The 20,449-nt window shown below is 29.6% G+C and overlaps 1 protein-coding gene and 1 pseudogene across 1 annotated transcript; both read right to left on the bottom strand.

The window, feature by feature from the left end:
* On the bottom strand, positions 1-12,596 carry LOC112999375 (putative disease resistance protein At5g05400). Its single transcript, XM_026125502.2, has 6 exons — positions 12,532-12,596; positions 8,402-8,471; positions 5,876-5,955; positions 2,679-5,778; positions 536-1,322; positions 1-300 (listed from the first exon to the last, which is right to left on the bottom strand). The coding sequence occupies exons 4-6, from the start codon at positions 5,760-5,762 to the stop codon at positions 293-295; spliced, it is 3,879 nt and encodes a 1,292-aa protein (XP_025981287.1). The 5' UTR covers positions 5,763-5,778; positions 5,876-5,955; positions 8,402-8,471; positions 12,532-12,596; the 3' UTR covers positions 1-292.
* A 2,634-nt stretch (positions 12,597-15,230) lies between these two features.
* On the bottom strand, positions 15,231-17,798 carry LOC121173400 (uncharacterized; annotated as a pseudogene).
* Between the last annotated feature and the right edge of the window lie 2,651 nt (positions 17,799-20,449).

The raw sequence follows: 20,449 nt of genomic DNA, 5'->3' as shown, positions 1-20,449 counted from the left end.
TTATTTAGCCATAGTAAAATAAATAATAGAAAGGCAACAAGATAACAAACCACGAGTGAAATCCAACTCTACAAACTAAAACAAGTCTAGAAAGAAGCTCACCAAATAATAAAATAAACAATAAAAAGCAAGCAAGGAATTAATCCTCCAATGAAGTTAATTTAAAAAGTACAAATTAACTCATCACAATGGAGTAAAGAACAGAAAGTAAGGCAGCAGAATGGAGTCTTTAGTCTTCATCTTTCTCTTCCGCATACTCATACACTCCTAGGCCTTGCTCGATGCTCATTCTTTACTCTTCTATTTAAATAAGGGTTTAAGAGAGATTCCATGCAGCAAAAACAAGAGTTCCAACAGTAAGAAAATGTAATGAAAATAGCATGAGTAGAAAATTAGAGCAAGTATAATATTATAGTTCCATCTTTAAAGCTTTATGAAATTAAGGACTTCATCATCGACCAATGTTTAACCAACATCTTTATAATGACATAATATTTCACTTGACATTGTAATATCCAAGACATAGGAATTGTACCTGTGTGTAGATATAAACTTGGAGAATATTTAGGACAATCATTTATGAAATGTCCTTTAACATCATCTTTTAACTTGAATCCATGGTGAATCTCTTTGAAGTTTGGCAAAGTGCTGAGTCTTATACGTAGCAGCTTACGTAGTAGTACTTTTTCTCCATCCTTAATAATCCCTTCTTGACCATCGTCATCAGTTTCACATTCAAAAGCAAAAACTTTCTGTAACTCAGAGCAGTCTTCTATCTCCAACTCGATCAGATTGTGAAAGTGACCAGCCACAAAATTATGAAAAAGGTATTTCAACTTGTTGCACTTTTTGACACAAATATCCTCGAGATTTGGGAAGCACACTTGTTCTGAACAAGTATATAGGGTTTGTGCATCACCTGAATCAAATATTTGCTCCAATTCCTCACAATCAGTTATTTCCAGTGTTCTCAGCATTGGTAAGCTTCTAACAATGGTAGGGGAGAAGATGGCTTTCAATTTTGGACATCCATCCACATAAATCCTGTCAAGCATCTGGAGGCTTAGAAAATTTGAGGGGCCCTTCCATATGAACTCGAGCTCCGGTAGATCGCTCAATACAGCATGAGTTAGATCCAAGTTTAAAGGAGCAAGTTCTGTGTTGCTCCCATGTTCTCTGATTTGGAATTGGAAAAGACCTTTTACTCCAAGACCGGACAAAGCAAGGCCTCTAAATTTGAGTACATGTCTAAGTTTAGAGGAAAACACTTGATGGGATAATTGGTTGAATGTGGTGGTAACCAAGCATAATAATTCCTTCTCCTATATACATAACAAAATTCACTGTTAGTTTGTTACTTGTGATAATTCAATTTAATAGAATTTCCAATCTAAAAAAAGACCATACCAAGAAAATGAATACTTTTACTTCAAGAACCTATAATATATTGTTGTTTAAAAAGAATGCGGGCATGAAGATAAAAATTAATGTAAAATGTAATAACTAAATTGCATTTTAAAAAATTAAGTGCTAATTGTAAGGTTAAATGTTGACTAGTGTCCGCTTACGAACAATAGTAGGTAATTGCATGCTTAAAAAAATTTTAAGCATTTTTTAATTTTAAATTATACATTAGGTCATTTACAATTTATATGTTCAATTATAATATTATGTTTAATAAATACCTATATCTTAGTTGTTATTTTGATCAAAATATTTATAATATATACAAAACATGAACCACGAATTATATTGTTATTCAATTTCATTATGTTGATTAGTGTAATTGTTAAAATAAATACTAAGTAATATAAAAATCTATTGAAAAATAATAGAAAAAATAAAATAAACCTATTATTATCACTGTCAATATCTTGAAGTGTACATATAATGCTAATATTGGAAAAAATAAATAATGTACATAGTATAATGGTAAAAATATATAATAAAATTTATATGAAAAATAACATATTCTTAGACATCAACCTTTCATTATGTTGATTAGTGTATTTGTTAAAATAAATACTAAGTAATATAAAAATCTATTGGAAAATAATAGGAAAAATAAAATAAACCTATTATTATTACTGTCAATATCTTGAACTGTACATATAATGCTAATATTGGGAAAAATAATAATGTACATAGTATAATGGTAAAAATATATAATAAAATTTATATAAAAAATATGAAAATTTAATATTTTAAGGGTAAAAAGATAATAAAATACAGAAAATTAAAAACTATCATTTAAAAAATATTACTTGAAATAGTGTCTTAAAAAATTATAAAAATAAACTTATTTATCAGCATTGTTATCGAGATTAAACATGCTATTTCACATAATAAAAAAGTTTGAAAATTAGTTGAATGTGTGTGTCAGACATAATTTAACTAATGGCTAAATTACTTGGTCTTTTAAAAAAAAAATTGTTCAACTACTTGCTTTTTCTATTATTTAAAATATTCAATATGATTAAGAAAAACTAAAATTAAAACTGGCATAAAGTAGTTTGAACACTAATTAAACATATACAGTTTCTATCACCATCTATCTATTCATAATTCTTATCCATAAAAAGTCAATTCATGTTCACAACTCACGGTTCAATTACATTCCCAAAAATAAATTAACAAATAATCATTAAAGAAATAATCATTTTCAAAAAATATATTACCGTTGCAGTTGAGTCTTGTTGCAGATCTGAATCAATAATCATCAACCTACGCACACAAGAGTCAGGCATTCTTGGACAATCAATGCATGCTAGCTTTTTCAAATTTGGTAAATGTGGATCAAAATATTTAGGCCAAATCTCAACCAAATTCGGCAACTCCTTCAACCGTAGAGTTTCCAAATTAAGGAAATTGATGTGAATATTAGTCTGAGGATGACTCTGGTGCTGGTACACTCTAAGATCATGTTCCTTTTCACTGCCAAATACATACTTCAACTTATCACAAAATCCAATGTTCAGCTCTTCCAAACTTGCTAGCCCATGAGCATAACACATAGGGAATATATATTCCAAGCTGTGACATCGAAGAATAGTAAGTGTCCTTAATTTTGGAAGCATCAAAGAGGTATGACTTTGACTGGTAACATAATCAACACTCCCTTCTTCCACTTCTTCTATTATCTGCTTCAATTCAAAGCAGTCAGATATTGTCACTTGTTCTAGCAGCTCTAGAGTTTGGACAATGGATGGCTTGAAGATACAAGTTAGCATCGGGCAATGATCTATTGTCAAGAACTTGAGATGGCATAGCTTTGAGTTCTTGGGAAAGGAAATATTGTACAATTGTCTGCAACTCTCTATGCTTAGCTCTTCTAAACTTTTGAGAGAACATCTGGAAGAGGGGTCATTAAACACTTCTTCAAGGTTATCCAATACACGCAACCTTAAAATGACTAGGCTGGAGAAGGCATCTTCAGTTTGCAGCAGATCAACATTGGTACTATCAAAGACGCATTTTATCTCTGGACAATATTCGAGGATTAGGAAAATCAAGTGATTCATGCCTTGTGGATCCATGGATGGGATTACATTTTCGTAACCTCCCTTAAGGTGCTCCAAATGAAGATACTCTGCTTTTTGAAAGAAATCCTTGATTGGTAATGATATAAAACTTTGAACTGAGGCATTAAAACCATTTATGCATAAAGCTCTACATGGTCTATGTTCTTCCATCATGTCAGTCCAGATCTGGCTGTACATTTTAAAATTTAAAACATACCTCTCTAATCTTGACAAGGAGATATTATGCAGAAATTCCTCATTTGAATATGAATATATACGCAAATACAATTCATTCAGCTGCAAACATCTTCCTATAACCTCATAAGCATTATTTTCCTGAATGGAACAACAGAACAAATCCAGAAGCTTCAATTTCTTTAATGACGCGATTCCATTAGGCAATTCAATAAAAGAAGAACAACGCAAGTCAAGAACCTCAAGTGCTTGTAGGCTTTCCAAAATGGAGATGTCACCTAATTTATAACCTCTCAAGCACAGAGTATGAAGATTTTGTAATGACTTCATTGATTGTGGCAGTGACAAGGTGCAAGATGTCGTATATAAACTCCACGTATAGCTAGATGTTAAGAATGCCAGGATTTTAATCATTTTTAGCCTTTCAAAACAAGCATTTGATACTTCAAAGGCAACCTTGCGAGAATGAAACAAGAGAATTTCAAGCGATGGACAATTCAATTGATCATCACCAAGAAGCTGGCCATTTTTCAAATCCCATAAGGATATTGCCCTCTTATCTTTTATGGTTTCATCCATTAACTGATCCCTTCCAGTACTTGCCAAAATTGCTTGACCAGTTTTAGAGGCTATCCACAAGGCTACATCACGAACCATGTCATGCATTTTCACTCTTTCTTTTTTACTGACCTGCAACAACAAATAAGAATCAATGAGGACGCTAACAGCTGTCTGCATCTCCCTCCTTCCTTTCACCATTGTTCCAAAAGTCCCAGTTAGGCCCATTCCAAATCGAAACAAATCTTCCAAATCAATTTCATGATCCTCTGGAAATATAGAGCACAACAAGAACAAGGACTTGGCTAGTTGATTAGTCAAATTATCATAACTTAATTGCAGACAAGCATAAGGACTTCTTAAGCCTTTTGGAATATCCAGTGGTTTGGAATCTTCTAGTCTTGACAGTGCGGACTCCCACTCTTCAAAAGTTTTGCCCTTTAGTGTGCTTCCCACCGTCACAATTGCAATAGGCAATCCTTTACATTCATCAACAATTTTTGTTGCAACGCCTTTCAATACATATGGGGACTCACCAGTTATGTTTGCATTCAATTTGAACAAATCCCAAGCTTCCTCACCAGTTAAGAGATTGAGCTCAATTATTGTTTGGCATTGCATGGAAATGCATACTTCTCTACTCCGAGTGGTTAAGAGTACTCCACACCCCTTATTATTTTCATTGTATGGAATACCTATAGCTTCAAAGTCTAGGTTTTCCCATACATCATCCAAGATTAGTAGAGTTGTGCCTGTCCTTAATCTCTTTGATAGTCTTTGTGCTCTACCTTCCTCTGATTCTTCCACAAATTTCAAACCCAACTTATCAGCAATTTGCACTTGGATGCTTCTAATATTTGGAGTTTGAGAGACTGTTACCATGACTACCTTCTCAAAAAGTTTTAACTCCTCAGCTTTCTTACCAACCTCTTTCGCCAAAGTAGTTTTTCCTGAGCCTCCTAGTCCAACTAGTCCAATCATGGAAACACTTTTATCCTTTAAAGCTTCCAAAAGGTTCTCATAAGTCGATTCTCTTGATTTGAAAAGAACAAAATCTTTGGATGAATAGTACTTCATTCCTGGAAGTTCGGCAATCTTAGAAAATGGATCAAACTTGCTGTTGTGGTTGAGTTGAGCCATTTTCTCAATTTTTCTTGCTATTTTTTTTGTAAGAAAATATTGGAATTGCCTTCTGAAATGGCTCTTGTTTACTTCCGAAATTCTTCCTTGAAGCATATGCACTTCTTCTAAGACTTTCTCAACATCTTTCAGCCACTTCTCAACTGCTGGTTCAATTATTTCCGTCCTCTTAATAGCTTCTTCAACTCGTTCCTTCACACTGTTTCGGGTTAATTCCAATTCTTCCTTGGCATTTGGAAGATTCCCAGCAATGTTGTTGAAACAACACAAGTATCGAGCATGGTGTAAAATTGGGTCCACTGTATATTCTGCTAACTTTGCTACGATGGAAAGAACGATATCCCCCATTTGTAATAGCAGAGTCCTAATGATGAATGAGTACATAACATTTTAGCTTAATATTATGTTAAGCAAAGTAGGGAGTAGTGATGCAATTAAAGGAAAGAATAACGTAATAATACCTTTGATGGATGTTGACGTTGTTGTATTTAAAAACGGAAGTGAAAGTAGTTGATGTTGCACATTCGATACCTTTCTCCAACTATGGGCAAAAAAGTAGTATTAGAACTCCAAACAGAGAACTACGATAGCATATGGTATGTGTACATGAAAATCCATTTAGGCTAAATTACACATTTGGATTTTTAAAATTTAGTTTGATTTTCATGTTTTTATTTATTTATTTAATTTCATCTTCTATCTTTTCAATTTGGTCCAATTTAGTTCTTTAATATGCCTACAATTTAATGTGGTTAATAAGTTTAACATAACATGGTTAAAATTATTACAAGCAATACTTACATGTCTAGAAATTTTTCCACACGGTGATTAAAAAGTGACTATTTTTAGTTGTCACGATAATATTTAAAAAATAAAAAAAAAAATAAAAATCTTGTTTAAACAAACATTAAAATTTTTGCACTCGATTTTTCTTGTAGGATCTCATGAATCTTAAAATTGATTAAGGAGTTTTGTTATCCTATGTTTCAATCAATATAATTTAAAATTAAATATTTTGCTGGACACGTGTTAGAATTGATTCTAAAACATGTTTAACGACTAACGAAATGGGTTGCTACAGTGGATTTTACGAAATCCAATTTGTTTCGATCGGTCTATGCTTGAAGTCCATGTTTTATGCAATTGATTGAGGAATCCAGGTCACCTCTCTTCCAAGAAACATATTTAAAAAATTGTTCCAGTAAAAAATGGAAGAGAACAAATTGGGTTGGAGAAACTTATTTTCAAGGCACATGTTTAACATTATCTACTCAATTCTTTCAATCTAGATAGTCATTTTGTTTTTTTTACAAAATCTATCCATTTAGATCAGAATGCATCGATCTACAAAAACCTTAATCAATTTTAAGATTCAAAGAATCGTATTAGAGAAATTCAGCATGAAATTTTAAAGTTCTTCACAAAGGGGGTTTTAATTTTATAATTTTGAGGTAAATTGCAATTTGAGGGCCCCTTTAAGTTTTGATCCACAATTTTTTGTTGCCTTTATTTTTTTTCAGGACTTTAGTCCTCTTATTTTTTAGAAATCCACAATTTTGGTTTATCTTCATCTTAAAAAATGTTTATTTCCCTTTTATGTTTTTTAATGTATATTAAATAAATATGTTAGATTTATGGTTGAATTGAAACAAAAGAAAAAAAATCGAACATATACAAAATTAAGAATTAAACTTAAATTACAGGTTTTCTAAAATGTGGTTAGTAAAATAATGAAAAAATAGAAGAACCAAAATTACATATCAAGAGTTAAAAAAGAACCAAAATTAGAATTTAACATCATTTTTTGTCTAGATAATAGGTATCCTCTAATGAAGACAATTCTATTTAAGCCATATACGACAACAAAATTTTCCCTTTGAGTATTCAATGCAATTGCATTTCAAAATATTATTATTATGGTGACTAAAAACTGCCACATTTTTTAACCATCATTATGTTAAAATCATTAACAATCTTAATTCTAACTCCATAGAAGGACCTAATTTGACCAAATTTAAAAGACAAAGGATTAAATTAAGTTTTTTGAAAATATAAAAGACAAAATTGAATATAAAGAAAGAGTCAAGTGTGTTACTTAGCCAAATATTTCTTATTTTAATATTTGTTTATTGTAAGTACACTTGTCTACTTGCATTTTAAAAATAATAGATAATTAAGATTAAAATAATTAAAGATTTAAATTCAAATATAATATAACTATCAAATCTTTAAAATATTCATCGAACGAAAAATAAAATCTATAAAAAATATCAATTACCACATACTAAAACATCTAAATTATCATATCACTCAAGATTATCGTTAATTTATTATCATTGTGACCAGTATGACCACCACCTCTTGATCGTTATTGTTGTTGTTATTGCTGTCGACGTGCGACAATGGTCATGACGACAATAATGATTGTGGCGACAATCATGTAGTGACAATAACGACGATCATGATGACAAAAGTGGTAGTAGTCATGGTGATGATGACATGCGACAATGGTCATAGCAACAACAACAACAATGACAATCATAGTAATGGTTGTAACAGTGGTAGCAATGGTGATGATGGACTAATTGAAATATTTTTAAAATTAATAATTGATATCTTTTATAGATTTATTTTTTGTTTAATAAATATCTTAAAATTTTGATAGTTATATTAAATTTTAATTTTAAATATTTTAATTTCAATTGTCTACTATTTTTAATGTTGATATGATGATTGTTATTATTTCTCATATTCTCATAAACTAATGTTGAGTTGTATTATTTCGCTTTATATAAATTAAAATATTTTTATATGTTTTGCGAACTTTGCTACGATGGAAAGAAAGATATCCTCTATTTGTAATGACACAGTCCTAATCATGAATGAGTACATAACTTTTTAGCTAAATATTATGTTATGCAAACTAAGGACGAGGGATTAATGATGCAATTAAAGGAAAGAATAACTTAATAATATATCTTACATACCTTTGATGGATGTTGTTGTATTTACAAACGGAAGTGAAAGTAGTTGATGTTGCAGATTAGATACCTTGAACTGCGAAGAAAAAAAGTAGTATTAGCAATGTGAACAGAGAACTGCAATAACATATGATATTTGCACATGAAAATACGTGTATGATAACACTTAAGGTAAATTACACATTTGAATTTTTAAATTTGATTCAATTTAATTCTTTGGTAAGTTAAGAAGTAACGTTTTGAATAATTTTGACATAAACCACAATAAATCACCACAAAACAATGCTTACATGTCTAGATGTATTTTCACATGCATAATTAAAATAGTAATAGATTTTAGTAGTCTGAGTAATATTTAAAACATGTATAAGAATTGAATATTTTCGCGTAGTGGATTTTATGAAGTCCAATATGTTTTGATGTATGCTATAAGTCCATGTTTTGAGCAATCAATTAAGGAATTTAGGCATAATTGTGAAACCTGTTCTGGTTATTGATTCGGTTAAGATAGTGGGTAAGTCAGTCAGTGATTTAGTCAATGAAATAATAATTAGTATGATTTGACTTGATATAATTGTATGATCGATCCAACCATAAAACTTATCTAATTAGATCATCGAGTTCTGATTGGAGCATTCCAACTGTCCAGACCGAATCGGATTTCACAATTATGAATTTAGGTGGCCTCACTCTTCCAAGCAACATGTTAAAAAATTGTTTCATTTTGATCAATAATGAAAAAAAAAAACTAAATTGGATCATGTTTCTAGATTGGGAAAACTCATTTTCTGATGCAAATCTGCTCACTTCTTTCAATTTAGGCATTCATTTATTTCAAAAATTTAGGCATTTAGATTGGAATGCATTGATATAAAAAACCCTTAATTAATTTTAAGATTCACAAGAATGGTATTGGAGAAATTGTGCGCAAAATTTTAAAGTTCTTCACAAAGGGAGTTCTAATTTTATACTTTTGAGGGTGAATTGCAATTTGGAGTCCTCTTTTAAGTTTTGAATTGAAATTTTGTCCTTATTTTTATTCTCGTAATTTTAGTCCATTCTTTTTTTTAAAAAAAATCCACAATTTAGGTTAAATATTCAATTTTTACAAACATTTTATTTCTTTATGTTTTAATTAATTAAATTATTTTTTATGGTATATTAAATAAATATGTTAGAACTAGAATCTAATTGAAACAAAGTAAAAGAAATTAAACATATGCAAAATTACAGGTTTTCTAAAATGTGATTAATATAATTACAATAAAAAAATAGGGAATCAAACTCCCATATCAAAAATTAAAAGAGAATCAAAATAATATTTTAATATAATGTTTGGTTTAGATCATCATAAGCAACGAAACTTTTTCTCCTAATATTTAAGTTGCATTTAAAATATTATTCTGGCGACTAAAAATTGCCATTCTATTAATTATGTGTGCATAAACATCTCCAAACACATAAGTATTGTTTTGTGGTTGTTTTTAATTTTCATTATGTAAAAACTATTAATAACGTTAATTCTTAACTGATAACACGTAAGTATTGTTTTGTGGTTGTTTTTAATTTTCATTATGTAAAAACTATTAATAACGTTAATTCTTAACTGATAGACAAACTAAATTGAAAATCAAAATTAAAATATAAAGAATTGAATTAAATTTTTAAAACATAAAATATCAAATTGAATATAAAACTAAGATAATAAAAAACAAATATGTTTTGGCCTAACATTTTTTATATTGATATTTGTTTACTGTAATTACTTGTCTTCATTTTCCAAGGCAATCAGACTATTAACCCTTTTAAATGTCAAAATAAAATATATATTACTTAATTATATAAATTAATATGTTTTATTAATTCTTCCGATTATTCAAATTATTATAAAATAAATATTAAATAGGATTTAAACTTAAAGATAACAGGATTTGTTAGAAATTATGATAAAATAGAATTTAATTTGAATTTAAAAATTATATAATACCCATGATATTATTTAGTACAATTAAAACTTAATTAAAAAATGATAGTAACCGTTAGAATTTAAAATTAAATATATTTGAATAAAATAACTCCTTCGTCCTATTATAATTATTTTGTCAAAAAAAAATCTCTAAATAATCATCATTTTAGTAATTGTTGTGTTTGAAATATATTCTTTATGATGTTAACGGTTGATCCACCAAATCTATAAATTAATTAATAATGATAATGTTAATTTTGTGAAAGTATCATATATATATATATATATATATATGAATGAATGAATGACAAAGGGAGTATAATTAAATTAACGCTAAAGATTGAAGGCAAGTCACAAGTTGGCAACACCACTTAGATTGAAGGGAAAGTGTTAAAAATATTTATTTTAGTCTTTTAATTTTTTAAAAGAAACCAATTTCATACTTTTTGTTAGTATTACATTAACACCATCAACATTTTACGTTTCAAAAATTTTGAAGATAATGATAGTTGAAAATTACAATAACTTTAAAATTAATTATGTTATCATAAAATAATTATTTTAAATATTGTGTCACGGCTATAATAATTTTAAGATTTAACTATGCTTTTCATATATGAAAAGTCAGATTATTTTGAAGTTATTATCCAAAATTTACTTTTAGTCATGAACCTCTAATCACTAACATATCAATACCATATAATTTTCCCTCCTCTTCTTCTCCCCCTGCCTACCTCACCGGTGCTGTCATTGCTCTCCATTGTAGCTGCCACGAATAGTGTTCCCGTCTCTGCCTCTCCTTCACAATCTAACCCTTAATCCACCCCTCCCCATGTCACTTCACCCATTCATCTTCTTCATATCCTTCCAAATTCATATGTTAAAACCTCAAAATCTTCTTCCTTCACAATATTTTTTCTAGCAATTGTCAACTTCACCTATAATCAATACAACTCTGTTTTTGAAGCTATAGGATAACCACTGAATCCACCCTCATAGCCCCAAACCACCATTTACATTGTCATTTTGTTAGCATTTTATGAAAATTCACTGAAAGCGGAACTACTCTAGATTGAATGAATTTTGCATTGAATCGATGAATGTCAGATTGAAAATGGGAATGCTGGGCTTAAAGGGAATCGAATTGAGTGGAGTAGATATTGTAGGTCCACCTAGGCGCAAAAACAATGGTGTTTTGAGGGTGTTTCGATGATTTGAGTTTGGCCTACGCTATGGTGGTCGAAAACAGATGAGTGAGGAGAAGGAAGAAGACGACAAGAGTCGAAGAAGATGAATGGGGTGAGGCGATTCTTTATAAATAAAAATAATTGTAGTAACGGATAAATACCCATTATCACAATGTTTAAATTAATTATTTTAAAACATAAAATCTTAACCATGTTAGTATGAAAGTAATGAAAGGACGAAATTGATTTATTTTTAAAATATAAAGGATAAAAACAAAAATTTTAAAACTTAAAGGACCAAAGAGATTATTTAAAAGCACAAAGGAATCAAAATGATATTTAGTCCAAAATAAAAAAAACATTGCATCAAACAAAATGGGAAAAGTGAAGTAAATAAACTAATATCATATAAACAAGTTATTAGATTTAACTATTATAAAGATTAACTTACTTTTTCTACCAATTTCATGCCTTTATAAGTAATAGTGATTTCAATTTTTATAGTTTTATATCTTCTTGTACGAAGAGTTTTTCCCTTTGACTCATTAATGGATTAACCTATTTAGGGTAATATTAATCTATCTAAAAAGTTTTAAATAAAACAAACTTTTAAGTTGATGAACATGTCAAGTTAAACTTTAAAAAATGCCGGTCTTAGAAAAAAAGCATGACATGTAGCAGCAGATTATTAGGCCTTCCCACAAATTGTAATTGACATCGCAAATATACAAATGCAACTCTATACCTTAATATTATGTGACCATTAGTATTATTTTTTTTTTGGAAAAACGGAGACAGTATTTATTATAAAATATTTAATATACTTTTCACCATTCTAATATGCTGTTAATATATTAAAGGTGCAACTCTATTTATAACTTCAAAAGATCAGCAAATTATATTATTCAAATGGACGTAAAATATGAATTGTCCAAGTTAAACAAAATCTAAACTAAATTGAAGATTTGAATTGGGATGCATACCTTAAGATATGTGCAGATATGATGTCGAGAAGGTCAATAATTTAGAAACAGCCTTTATTGGTGCGAATCACAATATTAATTGAATGAGTTGGAGTTGCAATTTTAAAGAATGAAAATGTTGATGAGAGATAGGAAAAATCTAAGATAGATGAGTGAAGAAGTATAAAAATATGTATTGTTGTTAAATGAAAGAATAAAACTTGGAAGTTCATCCTTCCATTGTTAGCAAAGTAAGGAATTGATAAAGATGCAGGTTATTCCTTAATTTTTTTGGGGTTCATGAATAAGAATATATACTTTGTAAACTTTGTTATGTTTGTGCTTTGAACAAAAAAAAGTAGATACAAGTAAAGAAACGAGGCATATATAGATACAAGAAACGAGGACAAAAAGTTTGATTCCTATACATGACTTCATATATATTAATAAATCAGATGAAATTTTATGGTAAGCAAATTGAAAAAAAAATAAATACTAGCTTATATACATCGAACAATTCTTTCCTGGTCGACCTCTAATATTTACAGTAAAGAAAAGTCTCCATATAAATCAATTAATTATTGTGAAGAATATATCAGAATAACCAATAAGACCAAATGCAAGGACCAGATAATTAGAGTAAAACGTTAAATAACCAAAATGTCAGTGTTATTGTTGTCCTTTAATTAAATGTTGTGGAGCTGTAAGGAATATGGGATGGATTTAGTTAGTTTTTGTGATCTTGGTGTTTGCTATTGGTTAGTATGTATTTTTTTCCCCAGATTTTTGGGTTAAAATTAGTACTAGTATTAACCAACCAGTATATGGTGGGGTATGGCCGTATGGGGCATACTTGCCTAAACTTTTTAAGTTCTGATTTTGACATCTCTGGTGCCCTTTAATTAATATATATTGCTTTTTGCCGACGTAAATAAAAACAAGACTTCCCAGGGACTTCAAGAATATTTTGATAGAGAGTGACTCTTAAATAACCACTATCAAGCTCAAGGCAGAATGAATTTGCTTCTGTTTCACCCTTTTTATCTATTGAAAAAAAGGACTTATATTAAGAAGATTTAAGATTGTGTTTGGCCAATCATTTGTTATTTGATAAATTTATAAATTTGTTTGACTAAACAAAGATATTTTCATAGTTTTAATCTCAATAAGGTTTTGTTGCTCTAAAATATATAAATTCATCAACACCCTGCAAAGCAAGAATTCCCTAACAAAACATAGTCAAGCAAAGTGTCCTTAATTTGATCACTAAGGAATAACGATGAGGGGCAAAAGCAGCTTCCTTGTTTGCTTTTCTTTGGGGACATTTTTCCTCTTTTTACCTAACCACTTATACCACAGCAGTGAGGAAAGTTAATTAGTACTCATTTTTCTCACTTTTTTTTTTCTTTCAAACGTTTGGAAGAATTTATTTACAGTTTAGTTAAATTGATCTGGTAACTTAAACACTTTATTTCAATAAGGTGTTCAAGATAACTTATGAAAATACCCTACAAATTATCTGAAAATGGTTTAACCTTATTTCCTTGACCACTATAAAAACGGCTTATATATAAATATTTGCATTCATGAACTCTATTTCCTTATTCTTCATTCTGATGATTATTTCTCTGAGAAAATGCCTCATAGACTCCAAATTAAAGAAACTTGACTTTTGTGTATCTCATTTCTGATGCAAATTCATATCTAAGTCCATTCGAAAGTTGGAGGAGTGCTTACTTTCGCATAAACAATGTAACCAGCCAATAATAATGTGTATTATTAATTATGCACACACTAATTATGCACAGTCGTGCCCACACTCACGCATGCACGTACTCACTAGCGCACAGACACACCAAAATTGTTTGTGTTAAATTAAACACACGCACACACATATATCAAGATCCTTTGTGTTAAATTAAACAACAACAAAATAACCAAATAATTTATATTTTAAAATATTTATATCATGTAAATTTTAATCTATATGAATAAAGTAATAAATGATTTTCGATTAATATAAAATTTGATATATATAATCTATCAGAAAGAGACTTTCAATCTATAAATAATTTTAACAAAATATTATTCAATTAAAAGTTATAATAATATAATAATTATTAAAATTATATAGTATAATTATTAAAATTATATAGTAAATGTTGCATTATCTAGTGCTTAACATGTCTGATACAAAAGTTTTTAGAAAGCATGGACCTGAAGAAATTAAACAAGAAGAGGTGGGATGTAATCAGCATTTTGTTACATATGATATAATATTAATCACCATTTTTTTTCCTTTCTTTATGTGATCTTATCATTTGTAAGTGGCATATATTTTTGTGTAAAGACTGTCATGTTGTTCAAATTAAAATGCCTAACTTTTTCTATACCCATGTTGGTACGTAATGTTCTGTTCTGTTTTGGACTCTGATGACGTACTGCTCAATTTACTTGGTTTCACATTAGGCTCTCAGGATTTGGGAGGATTTAAAGGATTTCAAAAAATTTGGCTAAATCACAAGTTGGAAAGCCGCTAATAGATTGTTTGCCAAGGTGACTTGCTTTGCATAAAGACCCATATGGTTTCGTAACATAAATATCTTAACAATCAAACTTTCAGGTTGATCTTTAAGTCGCAAACAATGTATTGTTAAAGTGTAATATTGGTACTTTCATATGTAAATGCAACAATTTGATTAAATTTACATTATGGTTTTACTGTTTTAAGTACCAAAAACAAGTTCAGAGTTTATAACAATGCTGCTAGAAATATTTTTACAATGAATAAAGCAAATAATTCAAGCTTAACCTTAAATCTTAACACAACACTCACATGAAAGTAACAGGTTTGCATTAACACACAACTTGATATGTAAATGGCAACAAACTTGAACAATCCTTGAGCTTTCAAGAGCATGAAACGAAAGACAAATTGAAGTTGTTTTCTGGATCAAGAAGTCCTAGCATCAACAAGATAGGGAGTGAGTTGCACATTTGAAATCACTAAATTTACTCAGATGCATGCATGACCTGAAATCTCTGTGTTTTTGTGCATACAAATCAATTACGTGTCGCACCTTCGATACATTTTTTGTTAATTATCAGATGAAATTTTGAGATAAGAGACTTAATTTGTAGAATAATTCGCAAATATAAGAATTATCAAACTAACTTTTTAAATCCATGGTTTGTTAAGAATCTTCCCAATAATATTTTTAAGGGTGGATGAAGAAGGAAGTGGGAAGAGGTCCCATGCTCGAATCTTCCCAATAATATTTTTAAAAAAATTATCAAACTAACTTTTTCTTATAGAAACACATTTTTATTATTGGACTTAAAAAAAGTCAGTGACCATGATAATAGTAATTTTCTTCAATTTAAAAAATGACTTATATCAATTTCAAATGTGTCGACTATGACTAGTATTACCTCTTTCTACAATACTGATTTTAATAAACTGAAATATTATCGACATAATCCTGTTGCCTATTGCTAAAAAATTAAAAAGAAAAGACTTAAATATGTTTGTTTCTCAATAAATATAAATATATAATTTATGTATTTATTTCTTAATAACTTTTTATTTTGTATTGTGTTTCTAATAAAATAATAATTTTATTTTTTATTCTTGAAATTTATTTTCTCCTTGAAAAAAAAATATTTTGTATTAATTGAGACTAAAATAAAATTTGTTAATTTATCAAAAAAATAAATACAAAATTTACTAATAACTAAAATAAAATATGAAGGATAAAAAATAAAATTATTAATTTATTAAGAATTTAATGTATAATAAAAATTTATTAAAGGACAGATTTTAAAATTATATATTTATTAGGAATTAAAACATGTTTAAATGAAAAGAAAAATGTTACCTGATAACCTCTTCCTACGTATGTAAATCAGTTGGGCGATAACTTCAAGCACTTTTGACAGTACGTAATACCATTGTCTAATCAGAGCTGCATTCTCCACTCCATTCCATTTCTTCTTCTTTTTAAATGTGTTAACAAATTAAGAACAAGTCCACCATTAGTTGTATCTAGAAAGAACTTCCTCTAGTATATATGAATGCAATTACATATGTTGCAGAATGATAAAAGCAAGAGTATAAAATTAGAGCAACTATTTCTATTCTTAAAGCCTTATGAGAGGACTTTCTCATCGAGCAGAGTTTAACATAGAACTTCATGATAAAATAATATTTAACTTAACATTGTGATCCAAGGCATAAAAATTGTGCCTGCAAAAAGGACATGAGAGTTTTACGTGGGTATAGATATAAACTTGGAGCATATTTAGGACAATCTGTTATAGTCTGTTCAACATGATTTGTTAACTTAAATCCATGGTGAATCTCTTTGAAATTTGGCAAACTTGTGTATGTTATATATGTTAGGTTGCGCAGCAGTACTTATTCTCCATCCTTTCCAGTTCCTTCTTGACCATCATCACCAGCTTCATGTTCAAAAGCAAAAACCTTCTCTAATTGAGAGCACTCTGCTATATCCAAATCAGACAGACTGGGGAAATGACCAGCCACAAAATTATAAAAAAGGCATTTCAACTTGTTGCGGTTTTCAACTTCAATCCACTCCAAATTTGGGAAGCACACTTGTTGTGAAAAAGTATATAGGCATTTGAATTCTTCTGAATCACCTGAATCAAATATGTGCTCTAATTCCTCACAATTAGTTATTCTCAATGTGTTCAGCATTGGTAAGCTTCTAACAATGGTAGGGGAAAAGATGGTTTTCAATTTTGGACATCCATTCACATAAATCATGTCAAGCATCTGGAGGCTTAGAAAATTTGTGGTGCCTTTCCATATAAACTCGAACTCAGGTAGATCCCTCAATACAGCATGAGTTAGATCCAAGTTTAAAGGAGCAAGTTCTCTGTTGCTCCCATGTTCTCTGATTTGGAATTGGAAAAGACCTTTTACTCCAAGACCAGACAATTCAAGTTGTCTAAATTTAAGTACATGTCTAAGTTTAAAGGAAAGCACTTGATCGGATAATTGGTTGAATGTGATGGTAACCAAGCACATAATTCCTTCTCCCATGTACATAACAAAATTCATTGTTAGTTTGTTACTTGTGATAATTTAATTTAATAGAATTTCCAATCTAAAAAACATCATACCAACAAAATGAATACTTTTACTTCAAGGACATACAATATATTGTTTTTAAATTTAAAAATAATGTTCATTAATGAATTAACAAACAGAAACTATTTTTTTAATTAACCAAACTCATTTATTTATGTGCCATTATAGAAACCTTCATATTCAAATTAAATAATATATTACCATTGGAGTTGTGTCTGGCTGCACATTTGAATCAATCACCGCCATATGCAGAAAAAAAATTTGACAATCTTGGACAATTTTCGCAGATTAACTTCTCCAAATTTGGTAAACGTGGATGAAAATATTTAGGCCAAATTTCAACCAGATTCGGTAATGACTTTAAATGGAGCTCACCCAAATAGAGCAAATTGATGTCAACTTTAGTTTGACGGTGAGTCTGGTGCTGGTACACAGTAAGATCATGTTCCTTTTCACTGCCAAATACATACTTCAACTCATTACATTCTTCAATTTCCAGTATTTCCAAACTTGCTAGCCCTTGAGCATAACACATAGGGAATATATATTCCAACCCCTGACATTCAAAAATAGTATGTTTCCTTAATTTTGGGAGCATCAAAGAGGTATGACTTTGACTGCTAACATAATCAACACTCCCTTCTTCCACTTCTTCTATTATCTGCTTCAATTCATAGCATTCAGATATTTCCACTTGTTCTAGCAGCTCTAGAGTTTGGACAATGGATGGCTTGAAGATACAAGTTAGCATTGGGCAATTTTCTATTGTCATGAACTTGAGATGGCATAGCTTTTGAATTCTTGGGAAAGGAAATATTGTACAATTGTCTACACGTCTTTATGCTTAGCTCTTCTAAACTTTTGAGGGAACATCTAGAAGAGGGGTCATGAAACACTTCTTCAAGGTTATCCAATTCAAGCAAGTTTAAAATGACTAGGCTGGAGAACGCATCTTCAGTTTGCAGCAGATCAACATTGGTACTATCAAAGAGGCATTTTATCTCAGGACAATATTTGAGAAATGGGAAAATCAAGTGATTCATGCCTTGTGGATCCATGGATGGGATTACATTTTTGTAACCTGCCCTAATGTCCCTCAATTCAAGGTACTGTGCTTTTTGAAAGAAATCCTTGATTGGTAATGATATAAAACTTTGAACTGAGGCATTAAAATCATCTATGCATAAAGCTCTACATGGTCTATCTTCTTCCAATATGTCAATCAGCCGGCTCCAGGGGTACATTTTATTAATTAAAACATACCTCTCTAATCTTGAGAAAGAGATATTATGCGGAAATTCCTCATATGCATATGAACGTATATACAAATACAATTCATTCAGCTAGTACCTTCTAAAAAGTATATACATAACAAAAAGAAAGGACTTATTCCTAATTTATCCTTCAGCTCTAATATGCCTTCGAGAAAGAGTGTGATCTCCTGCATCATTAGTATCATATTCTTCCTGTCAAACATGATCATCACAATCATATAACATAACACAAAAGTTTTTCTAATTTATAGTATTTTCTAGAATATATTTGGTATAAGATTTGAATTTATATTACTTTTCCCTTTCTCGTTCTCAGTATCATCACAATCATATAAGTTTTTCTAATTTATAGTATTTTTTTGTTTTAAGATCCAAATAAAAATTAGAAAAATGTTATAAAACGTGTTTATGTTATCTTTATTTACCAATTAGCACAATAGTTAATTTTACTAAATATCTTTCATTTAATAAACGAACTTAAAAAAAATTAGTTAAAATTATCTTTTCATCGACCGTGTAATTTTTTTTTAATTTTAAATAATTTATTAATTATTTTGTTAGCTTTCTTACAATCAGTCATTCTTTTCGGGTTTTTTTTATGTGTTTCAATTATTAGACAATTCTAAAGAATTTAAAATTTAAAGAATTTCAAATGTCTTAATTAAAATTCTACTATTTCTAATATGTAAAAGGAGAGCGAATAAGAAAATAGAAAGGAAAAAAGTTCATTTTTGCATATTCTCCAAGAAATTTCTGAGCTCCCTCCTAACTGGAATATCACTTTTGCAACAACTCTTTGACCAAATTTGGAGAAGAAATGGTTTCATGTTCTACAACGTATTCATGCACCTGTGTTTGGGATAAAGCAAAAAGTTCTTAACTATATATATGGTTTCAAATATCCGATTGACAAGAAGTATTGTGCCGAAGCTTATTTTTCTTTGTCCAAAAATGAAGCATGAAGAGGTGTTATTAAGGATCATCGAGGGGCATTCATTGTTGCCTTCTCTAGTGCTTTGGATTAACGAATATTTGTTTTCAACAAGGGGCACAATTCTTTTTCCTTTCTTCATAAGATCCTATCCTTTGTGAGCAGCATATATTCTTGTGTATATTAAGACTGTCATGTTCAAATTGAAATGCCTAATTAACTTTTTCCACCGATGTTAGTATATATGATGACTGTTCAATTTACTTAATTGGTTCAAATTTTTTTGACTAAAGTTGGAAAGCCTTTAATAGAACCTATTGTAACTGCATGTGCCCTATCAGTGATTAGTCTTAATGGATCACTCATTCAGACTAATTCCATAGCAAGTTAAAATATTGTAGCTTGCAATCGATCTTGCTATCCTTTCCTCTCTTCAATGCCAAATAAGAATAGATTGGTTAGTATGAACAAGTTGAAGAGGCTTCATCAATTGGCTTCTTTTGGAAAGCATCTAATTAGAATGTTTGCTGAGGTGACATGCTTCATATAATTGAACGGTTTTACTGTTTCTTGTATCAAAAGCAAGTTCAGAGTTTATAAAAATGCTGCTAGAAATAT

The sequence above is a fragment of the Glycine max genome, chromosome 14 (assembly GCF_000004515.6).
Source record: "Glycine max cultivar Williams 82 chromosome 14, Glycine_max_v4.0, whole genome shotgun sequence".
Lineage (NCBI taxonomy): Eukaryota > Viridiplantae > Streptophyta > Magnoliopsida > Fabales > Fabaceae > Glycine > Glycine max.
The sequence above is the reverse complement of the archived record's forward strand: the minus strand, read 5'-3'. Positions and strand labels throughout refer to the sequence as shown.

What these genes read in the sequence shown, in the direction of transcription:
- LOC112999375 (XM_026125502.2), bottom strand. Translation starts at nt 5,762, where the DNA reads ATGGGGGATATCGTTCTTTCCATCGTAGCAAAGTTAGCAGAATATACA. An exon ending in AACAAGACTCAACTGCAACG is followed by an intron (nt 1,323 to 2,678) that starts GTAATATATTTT and finishes TTATGTATATAG; the next exon opens with GAGAAGGAATTATTATGCTT.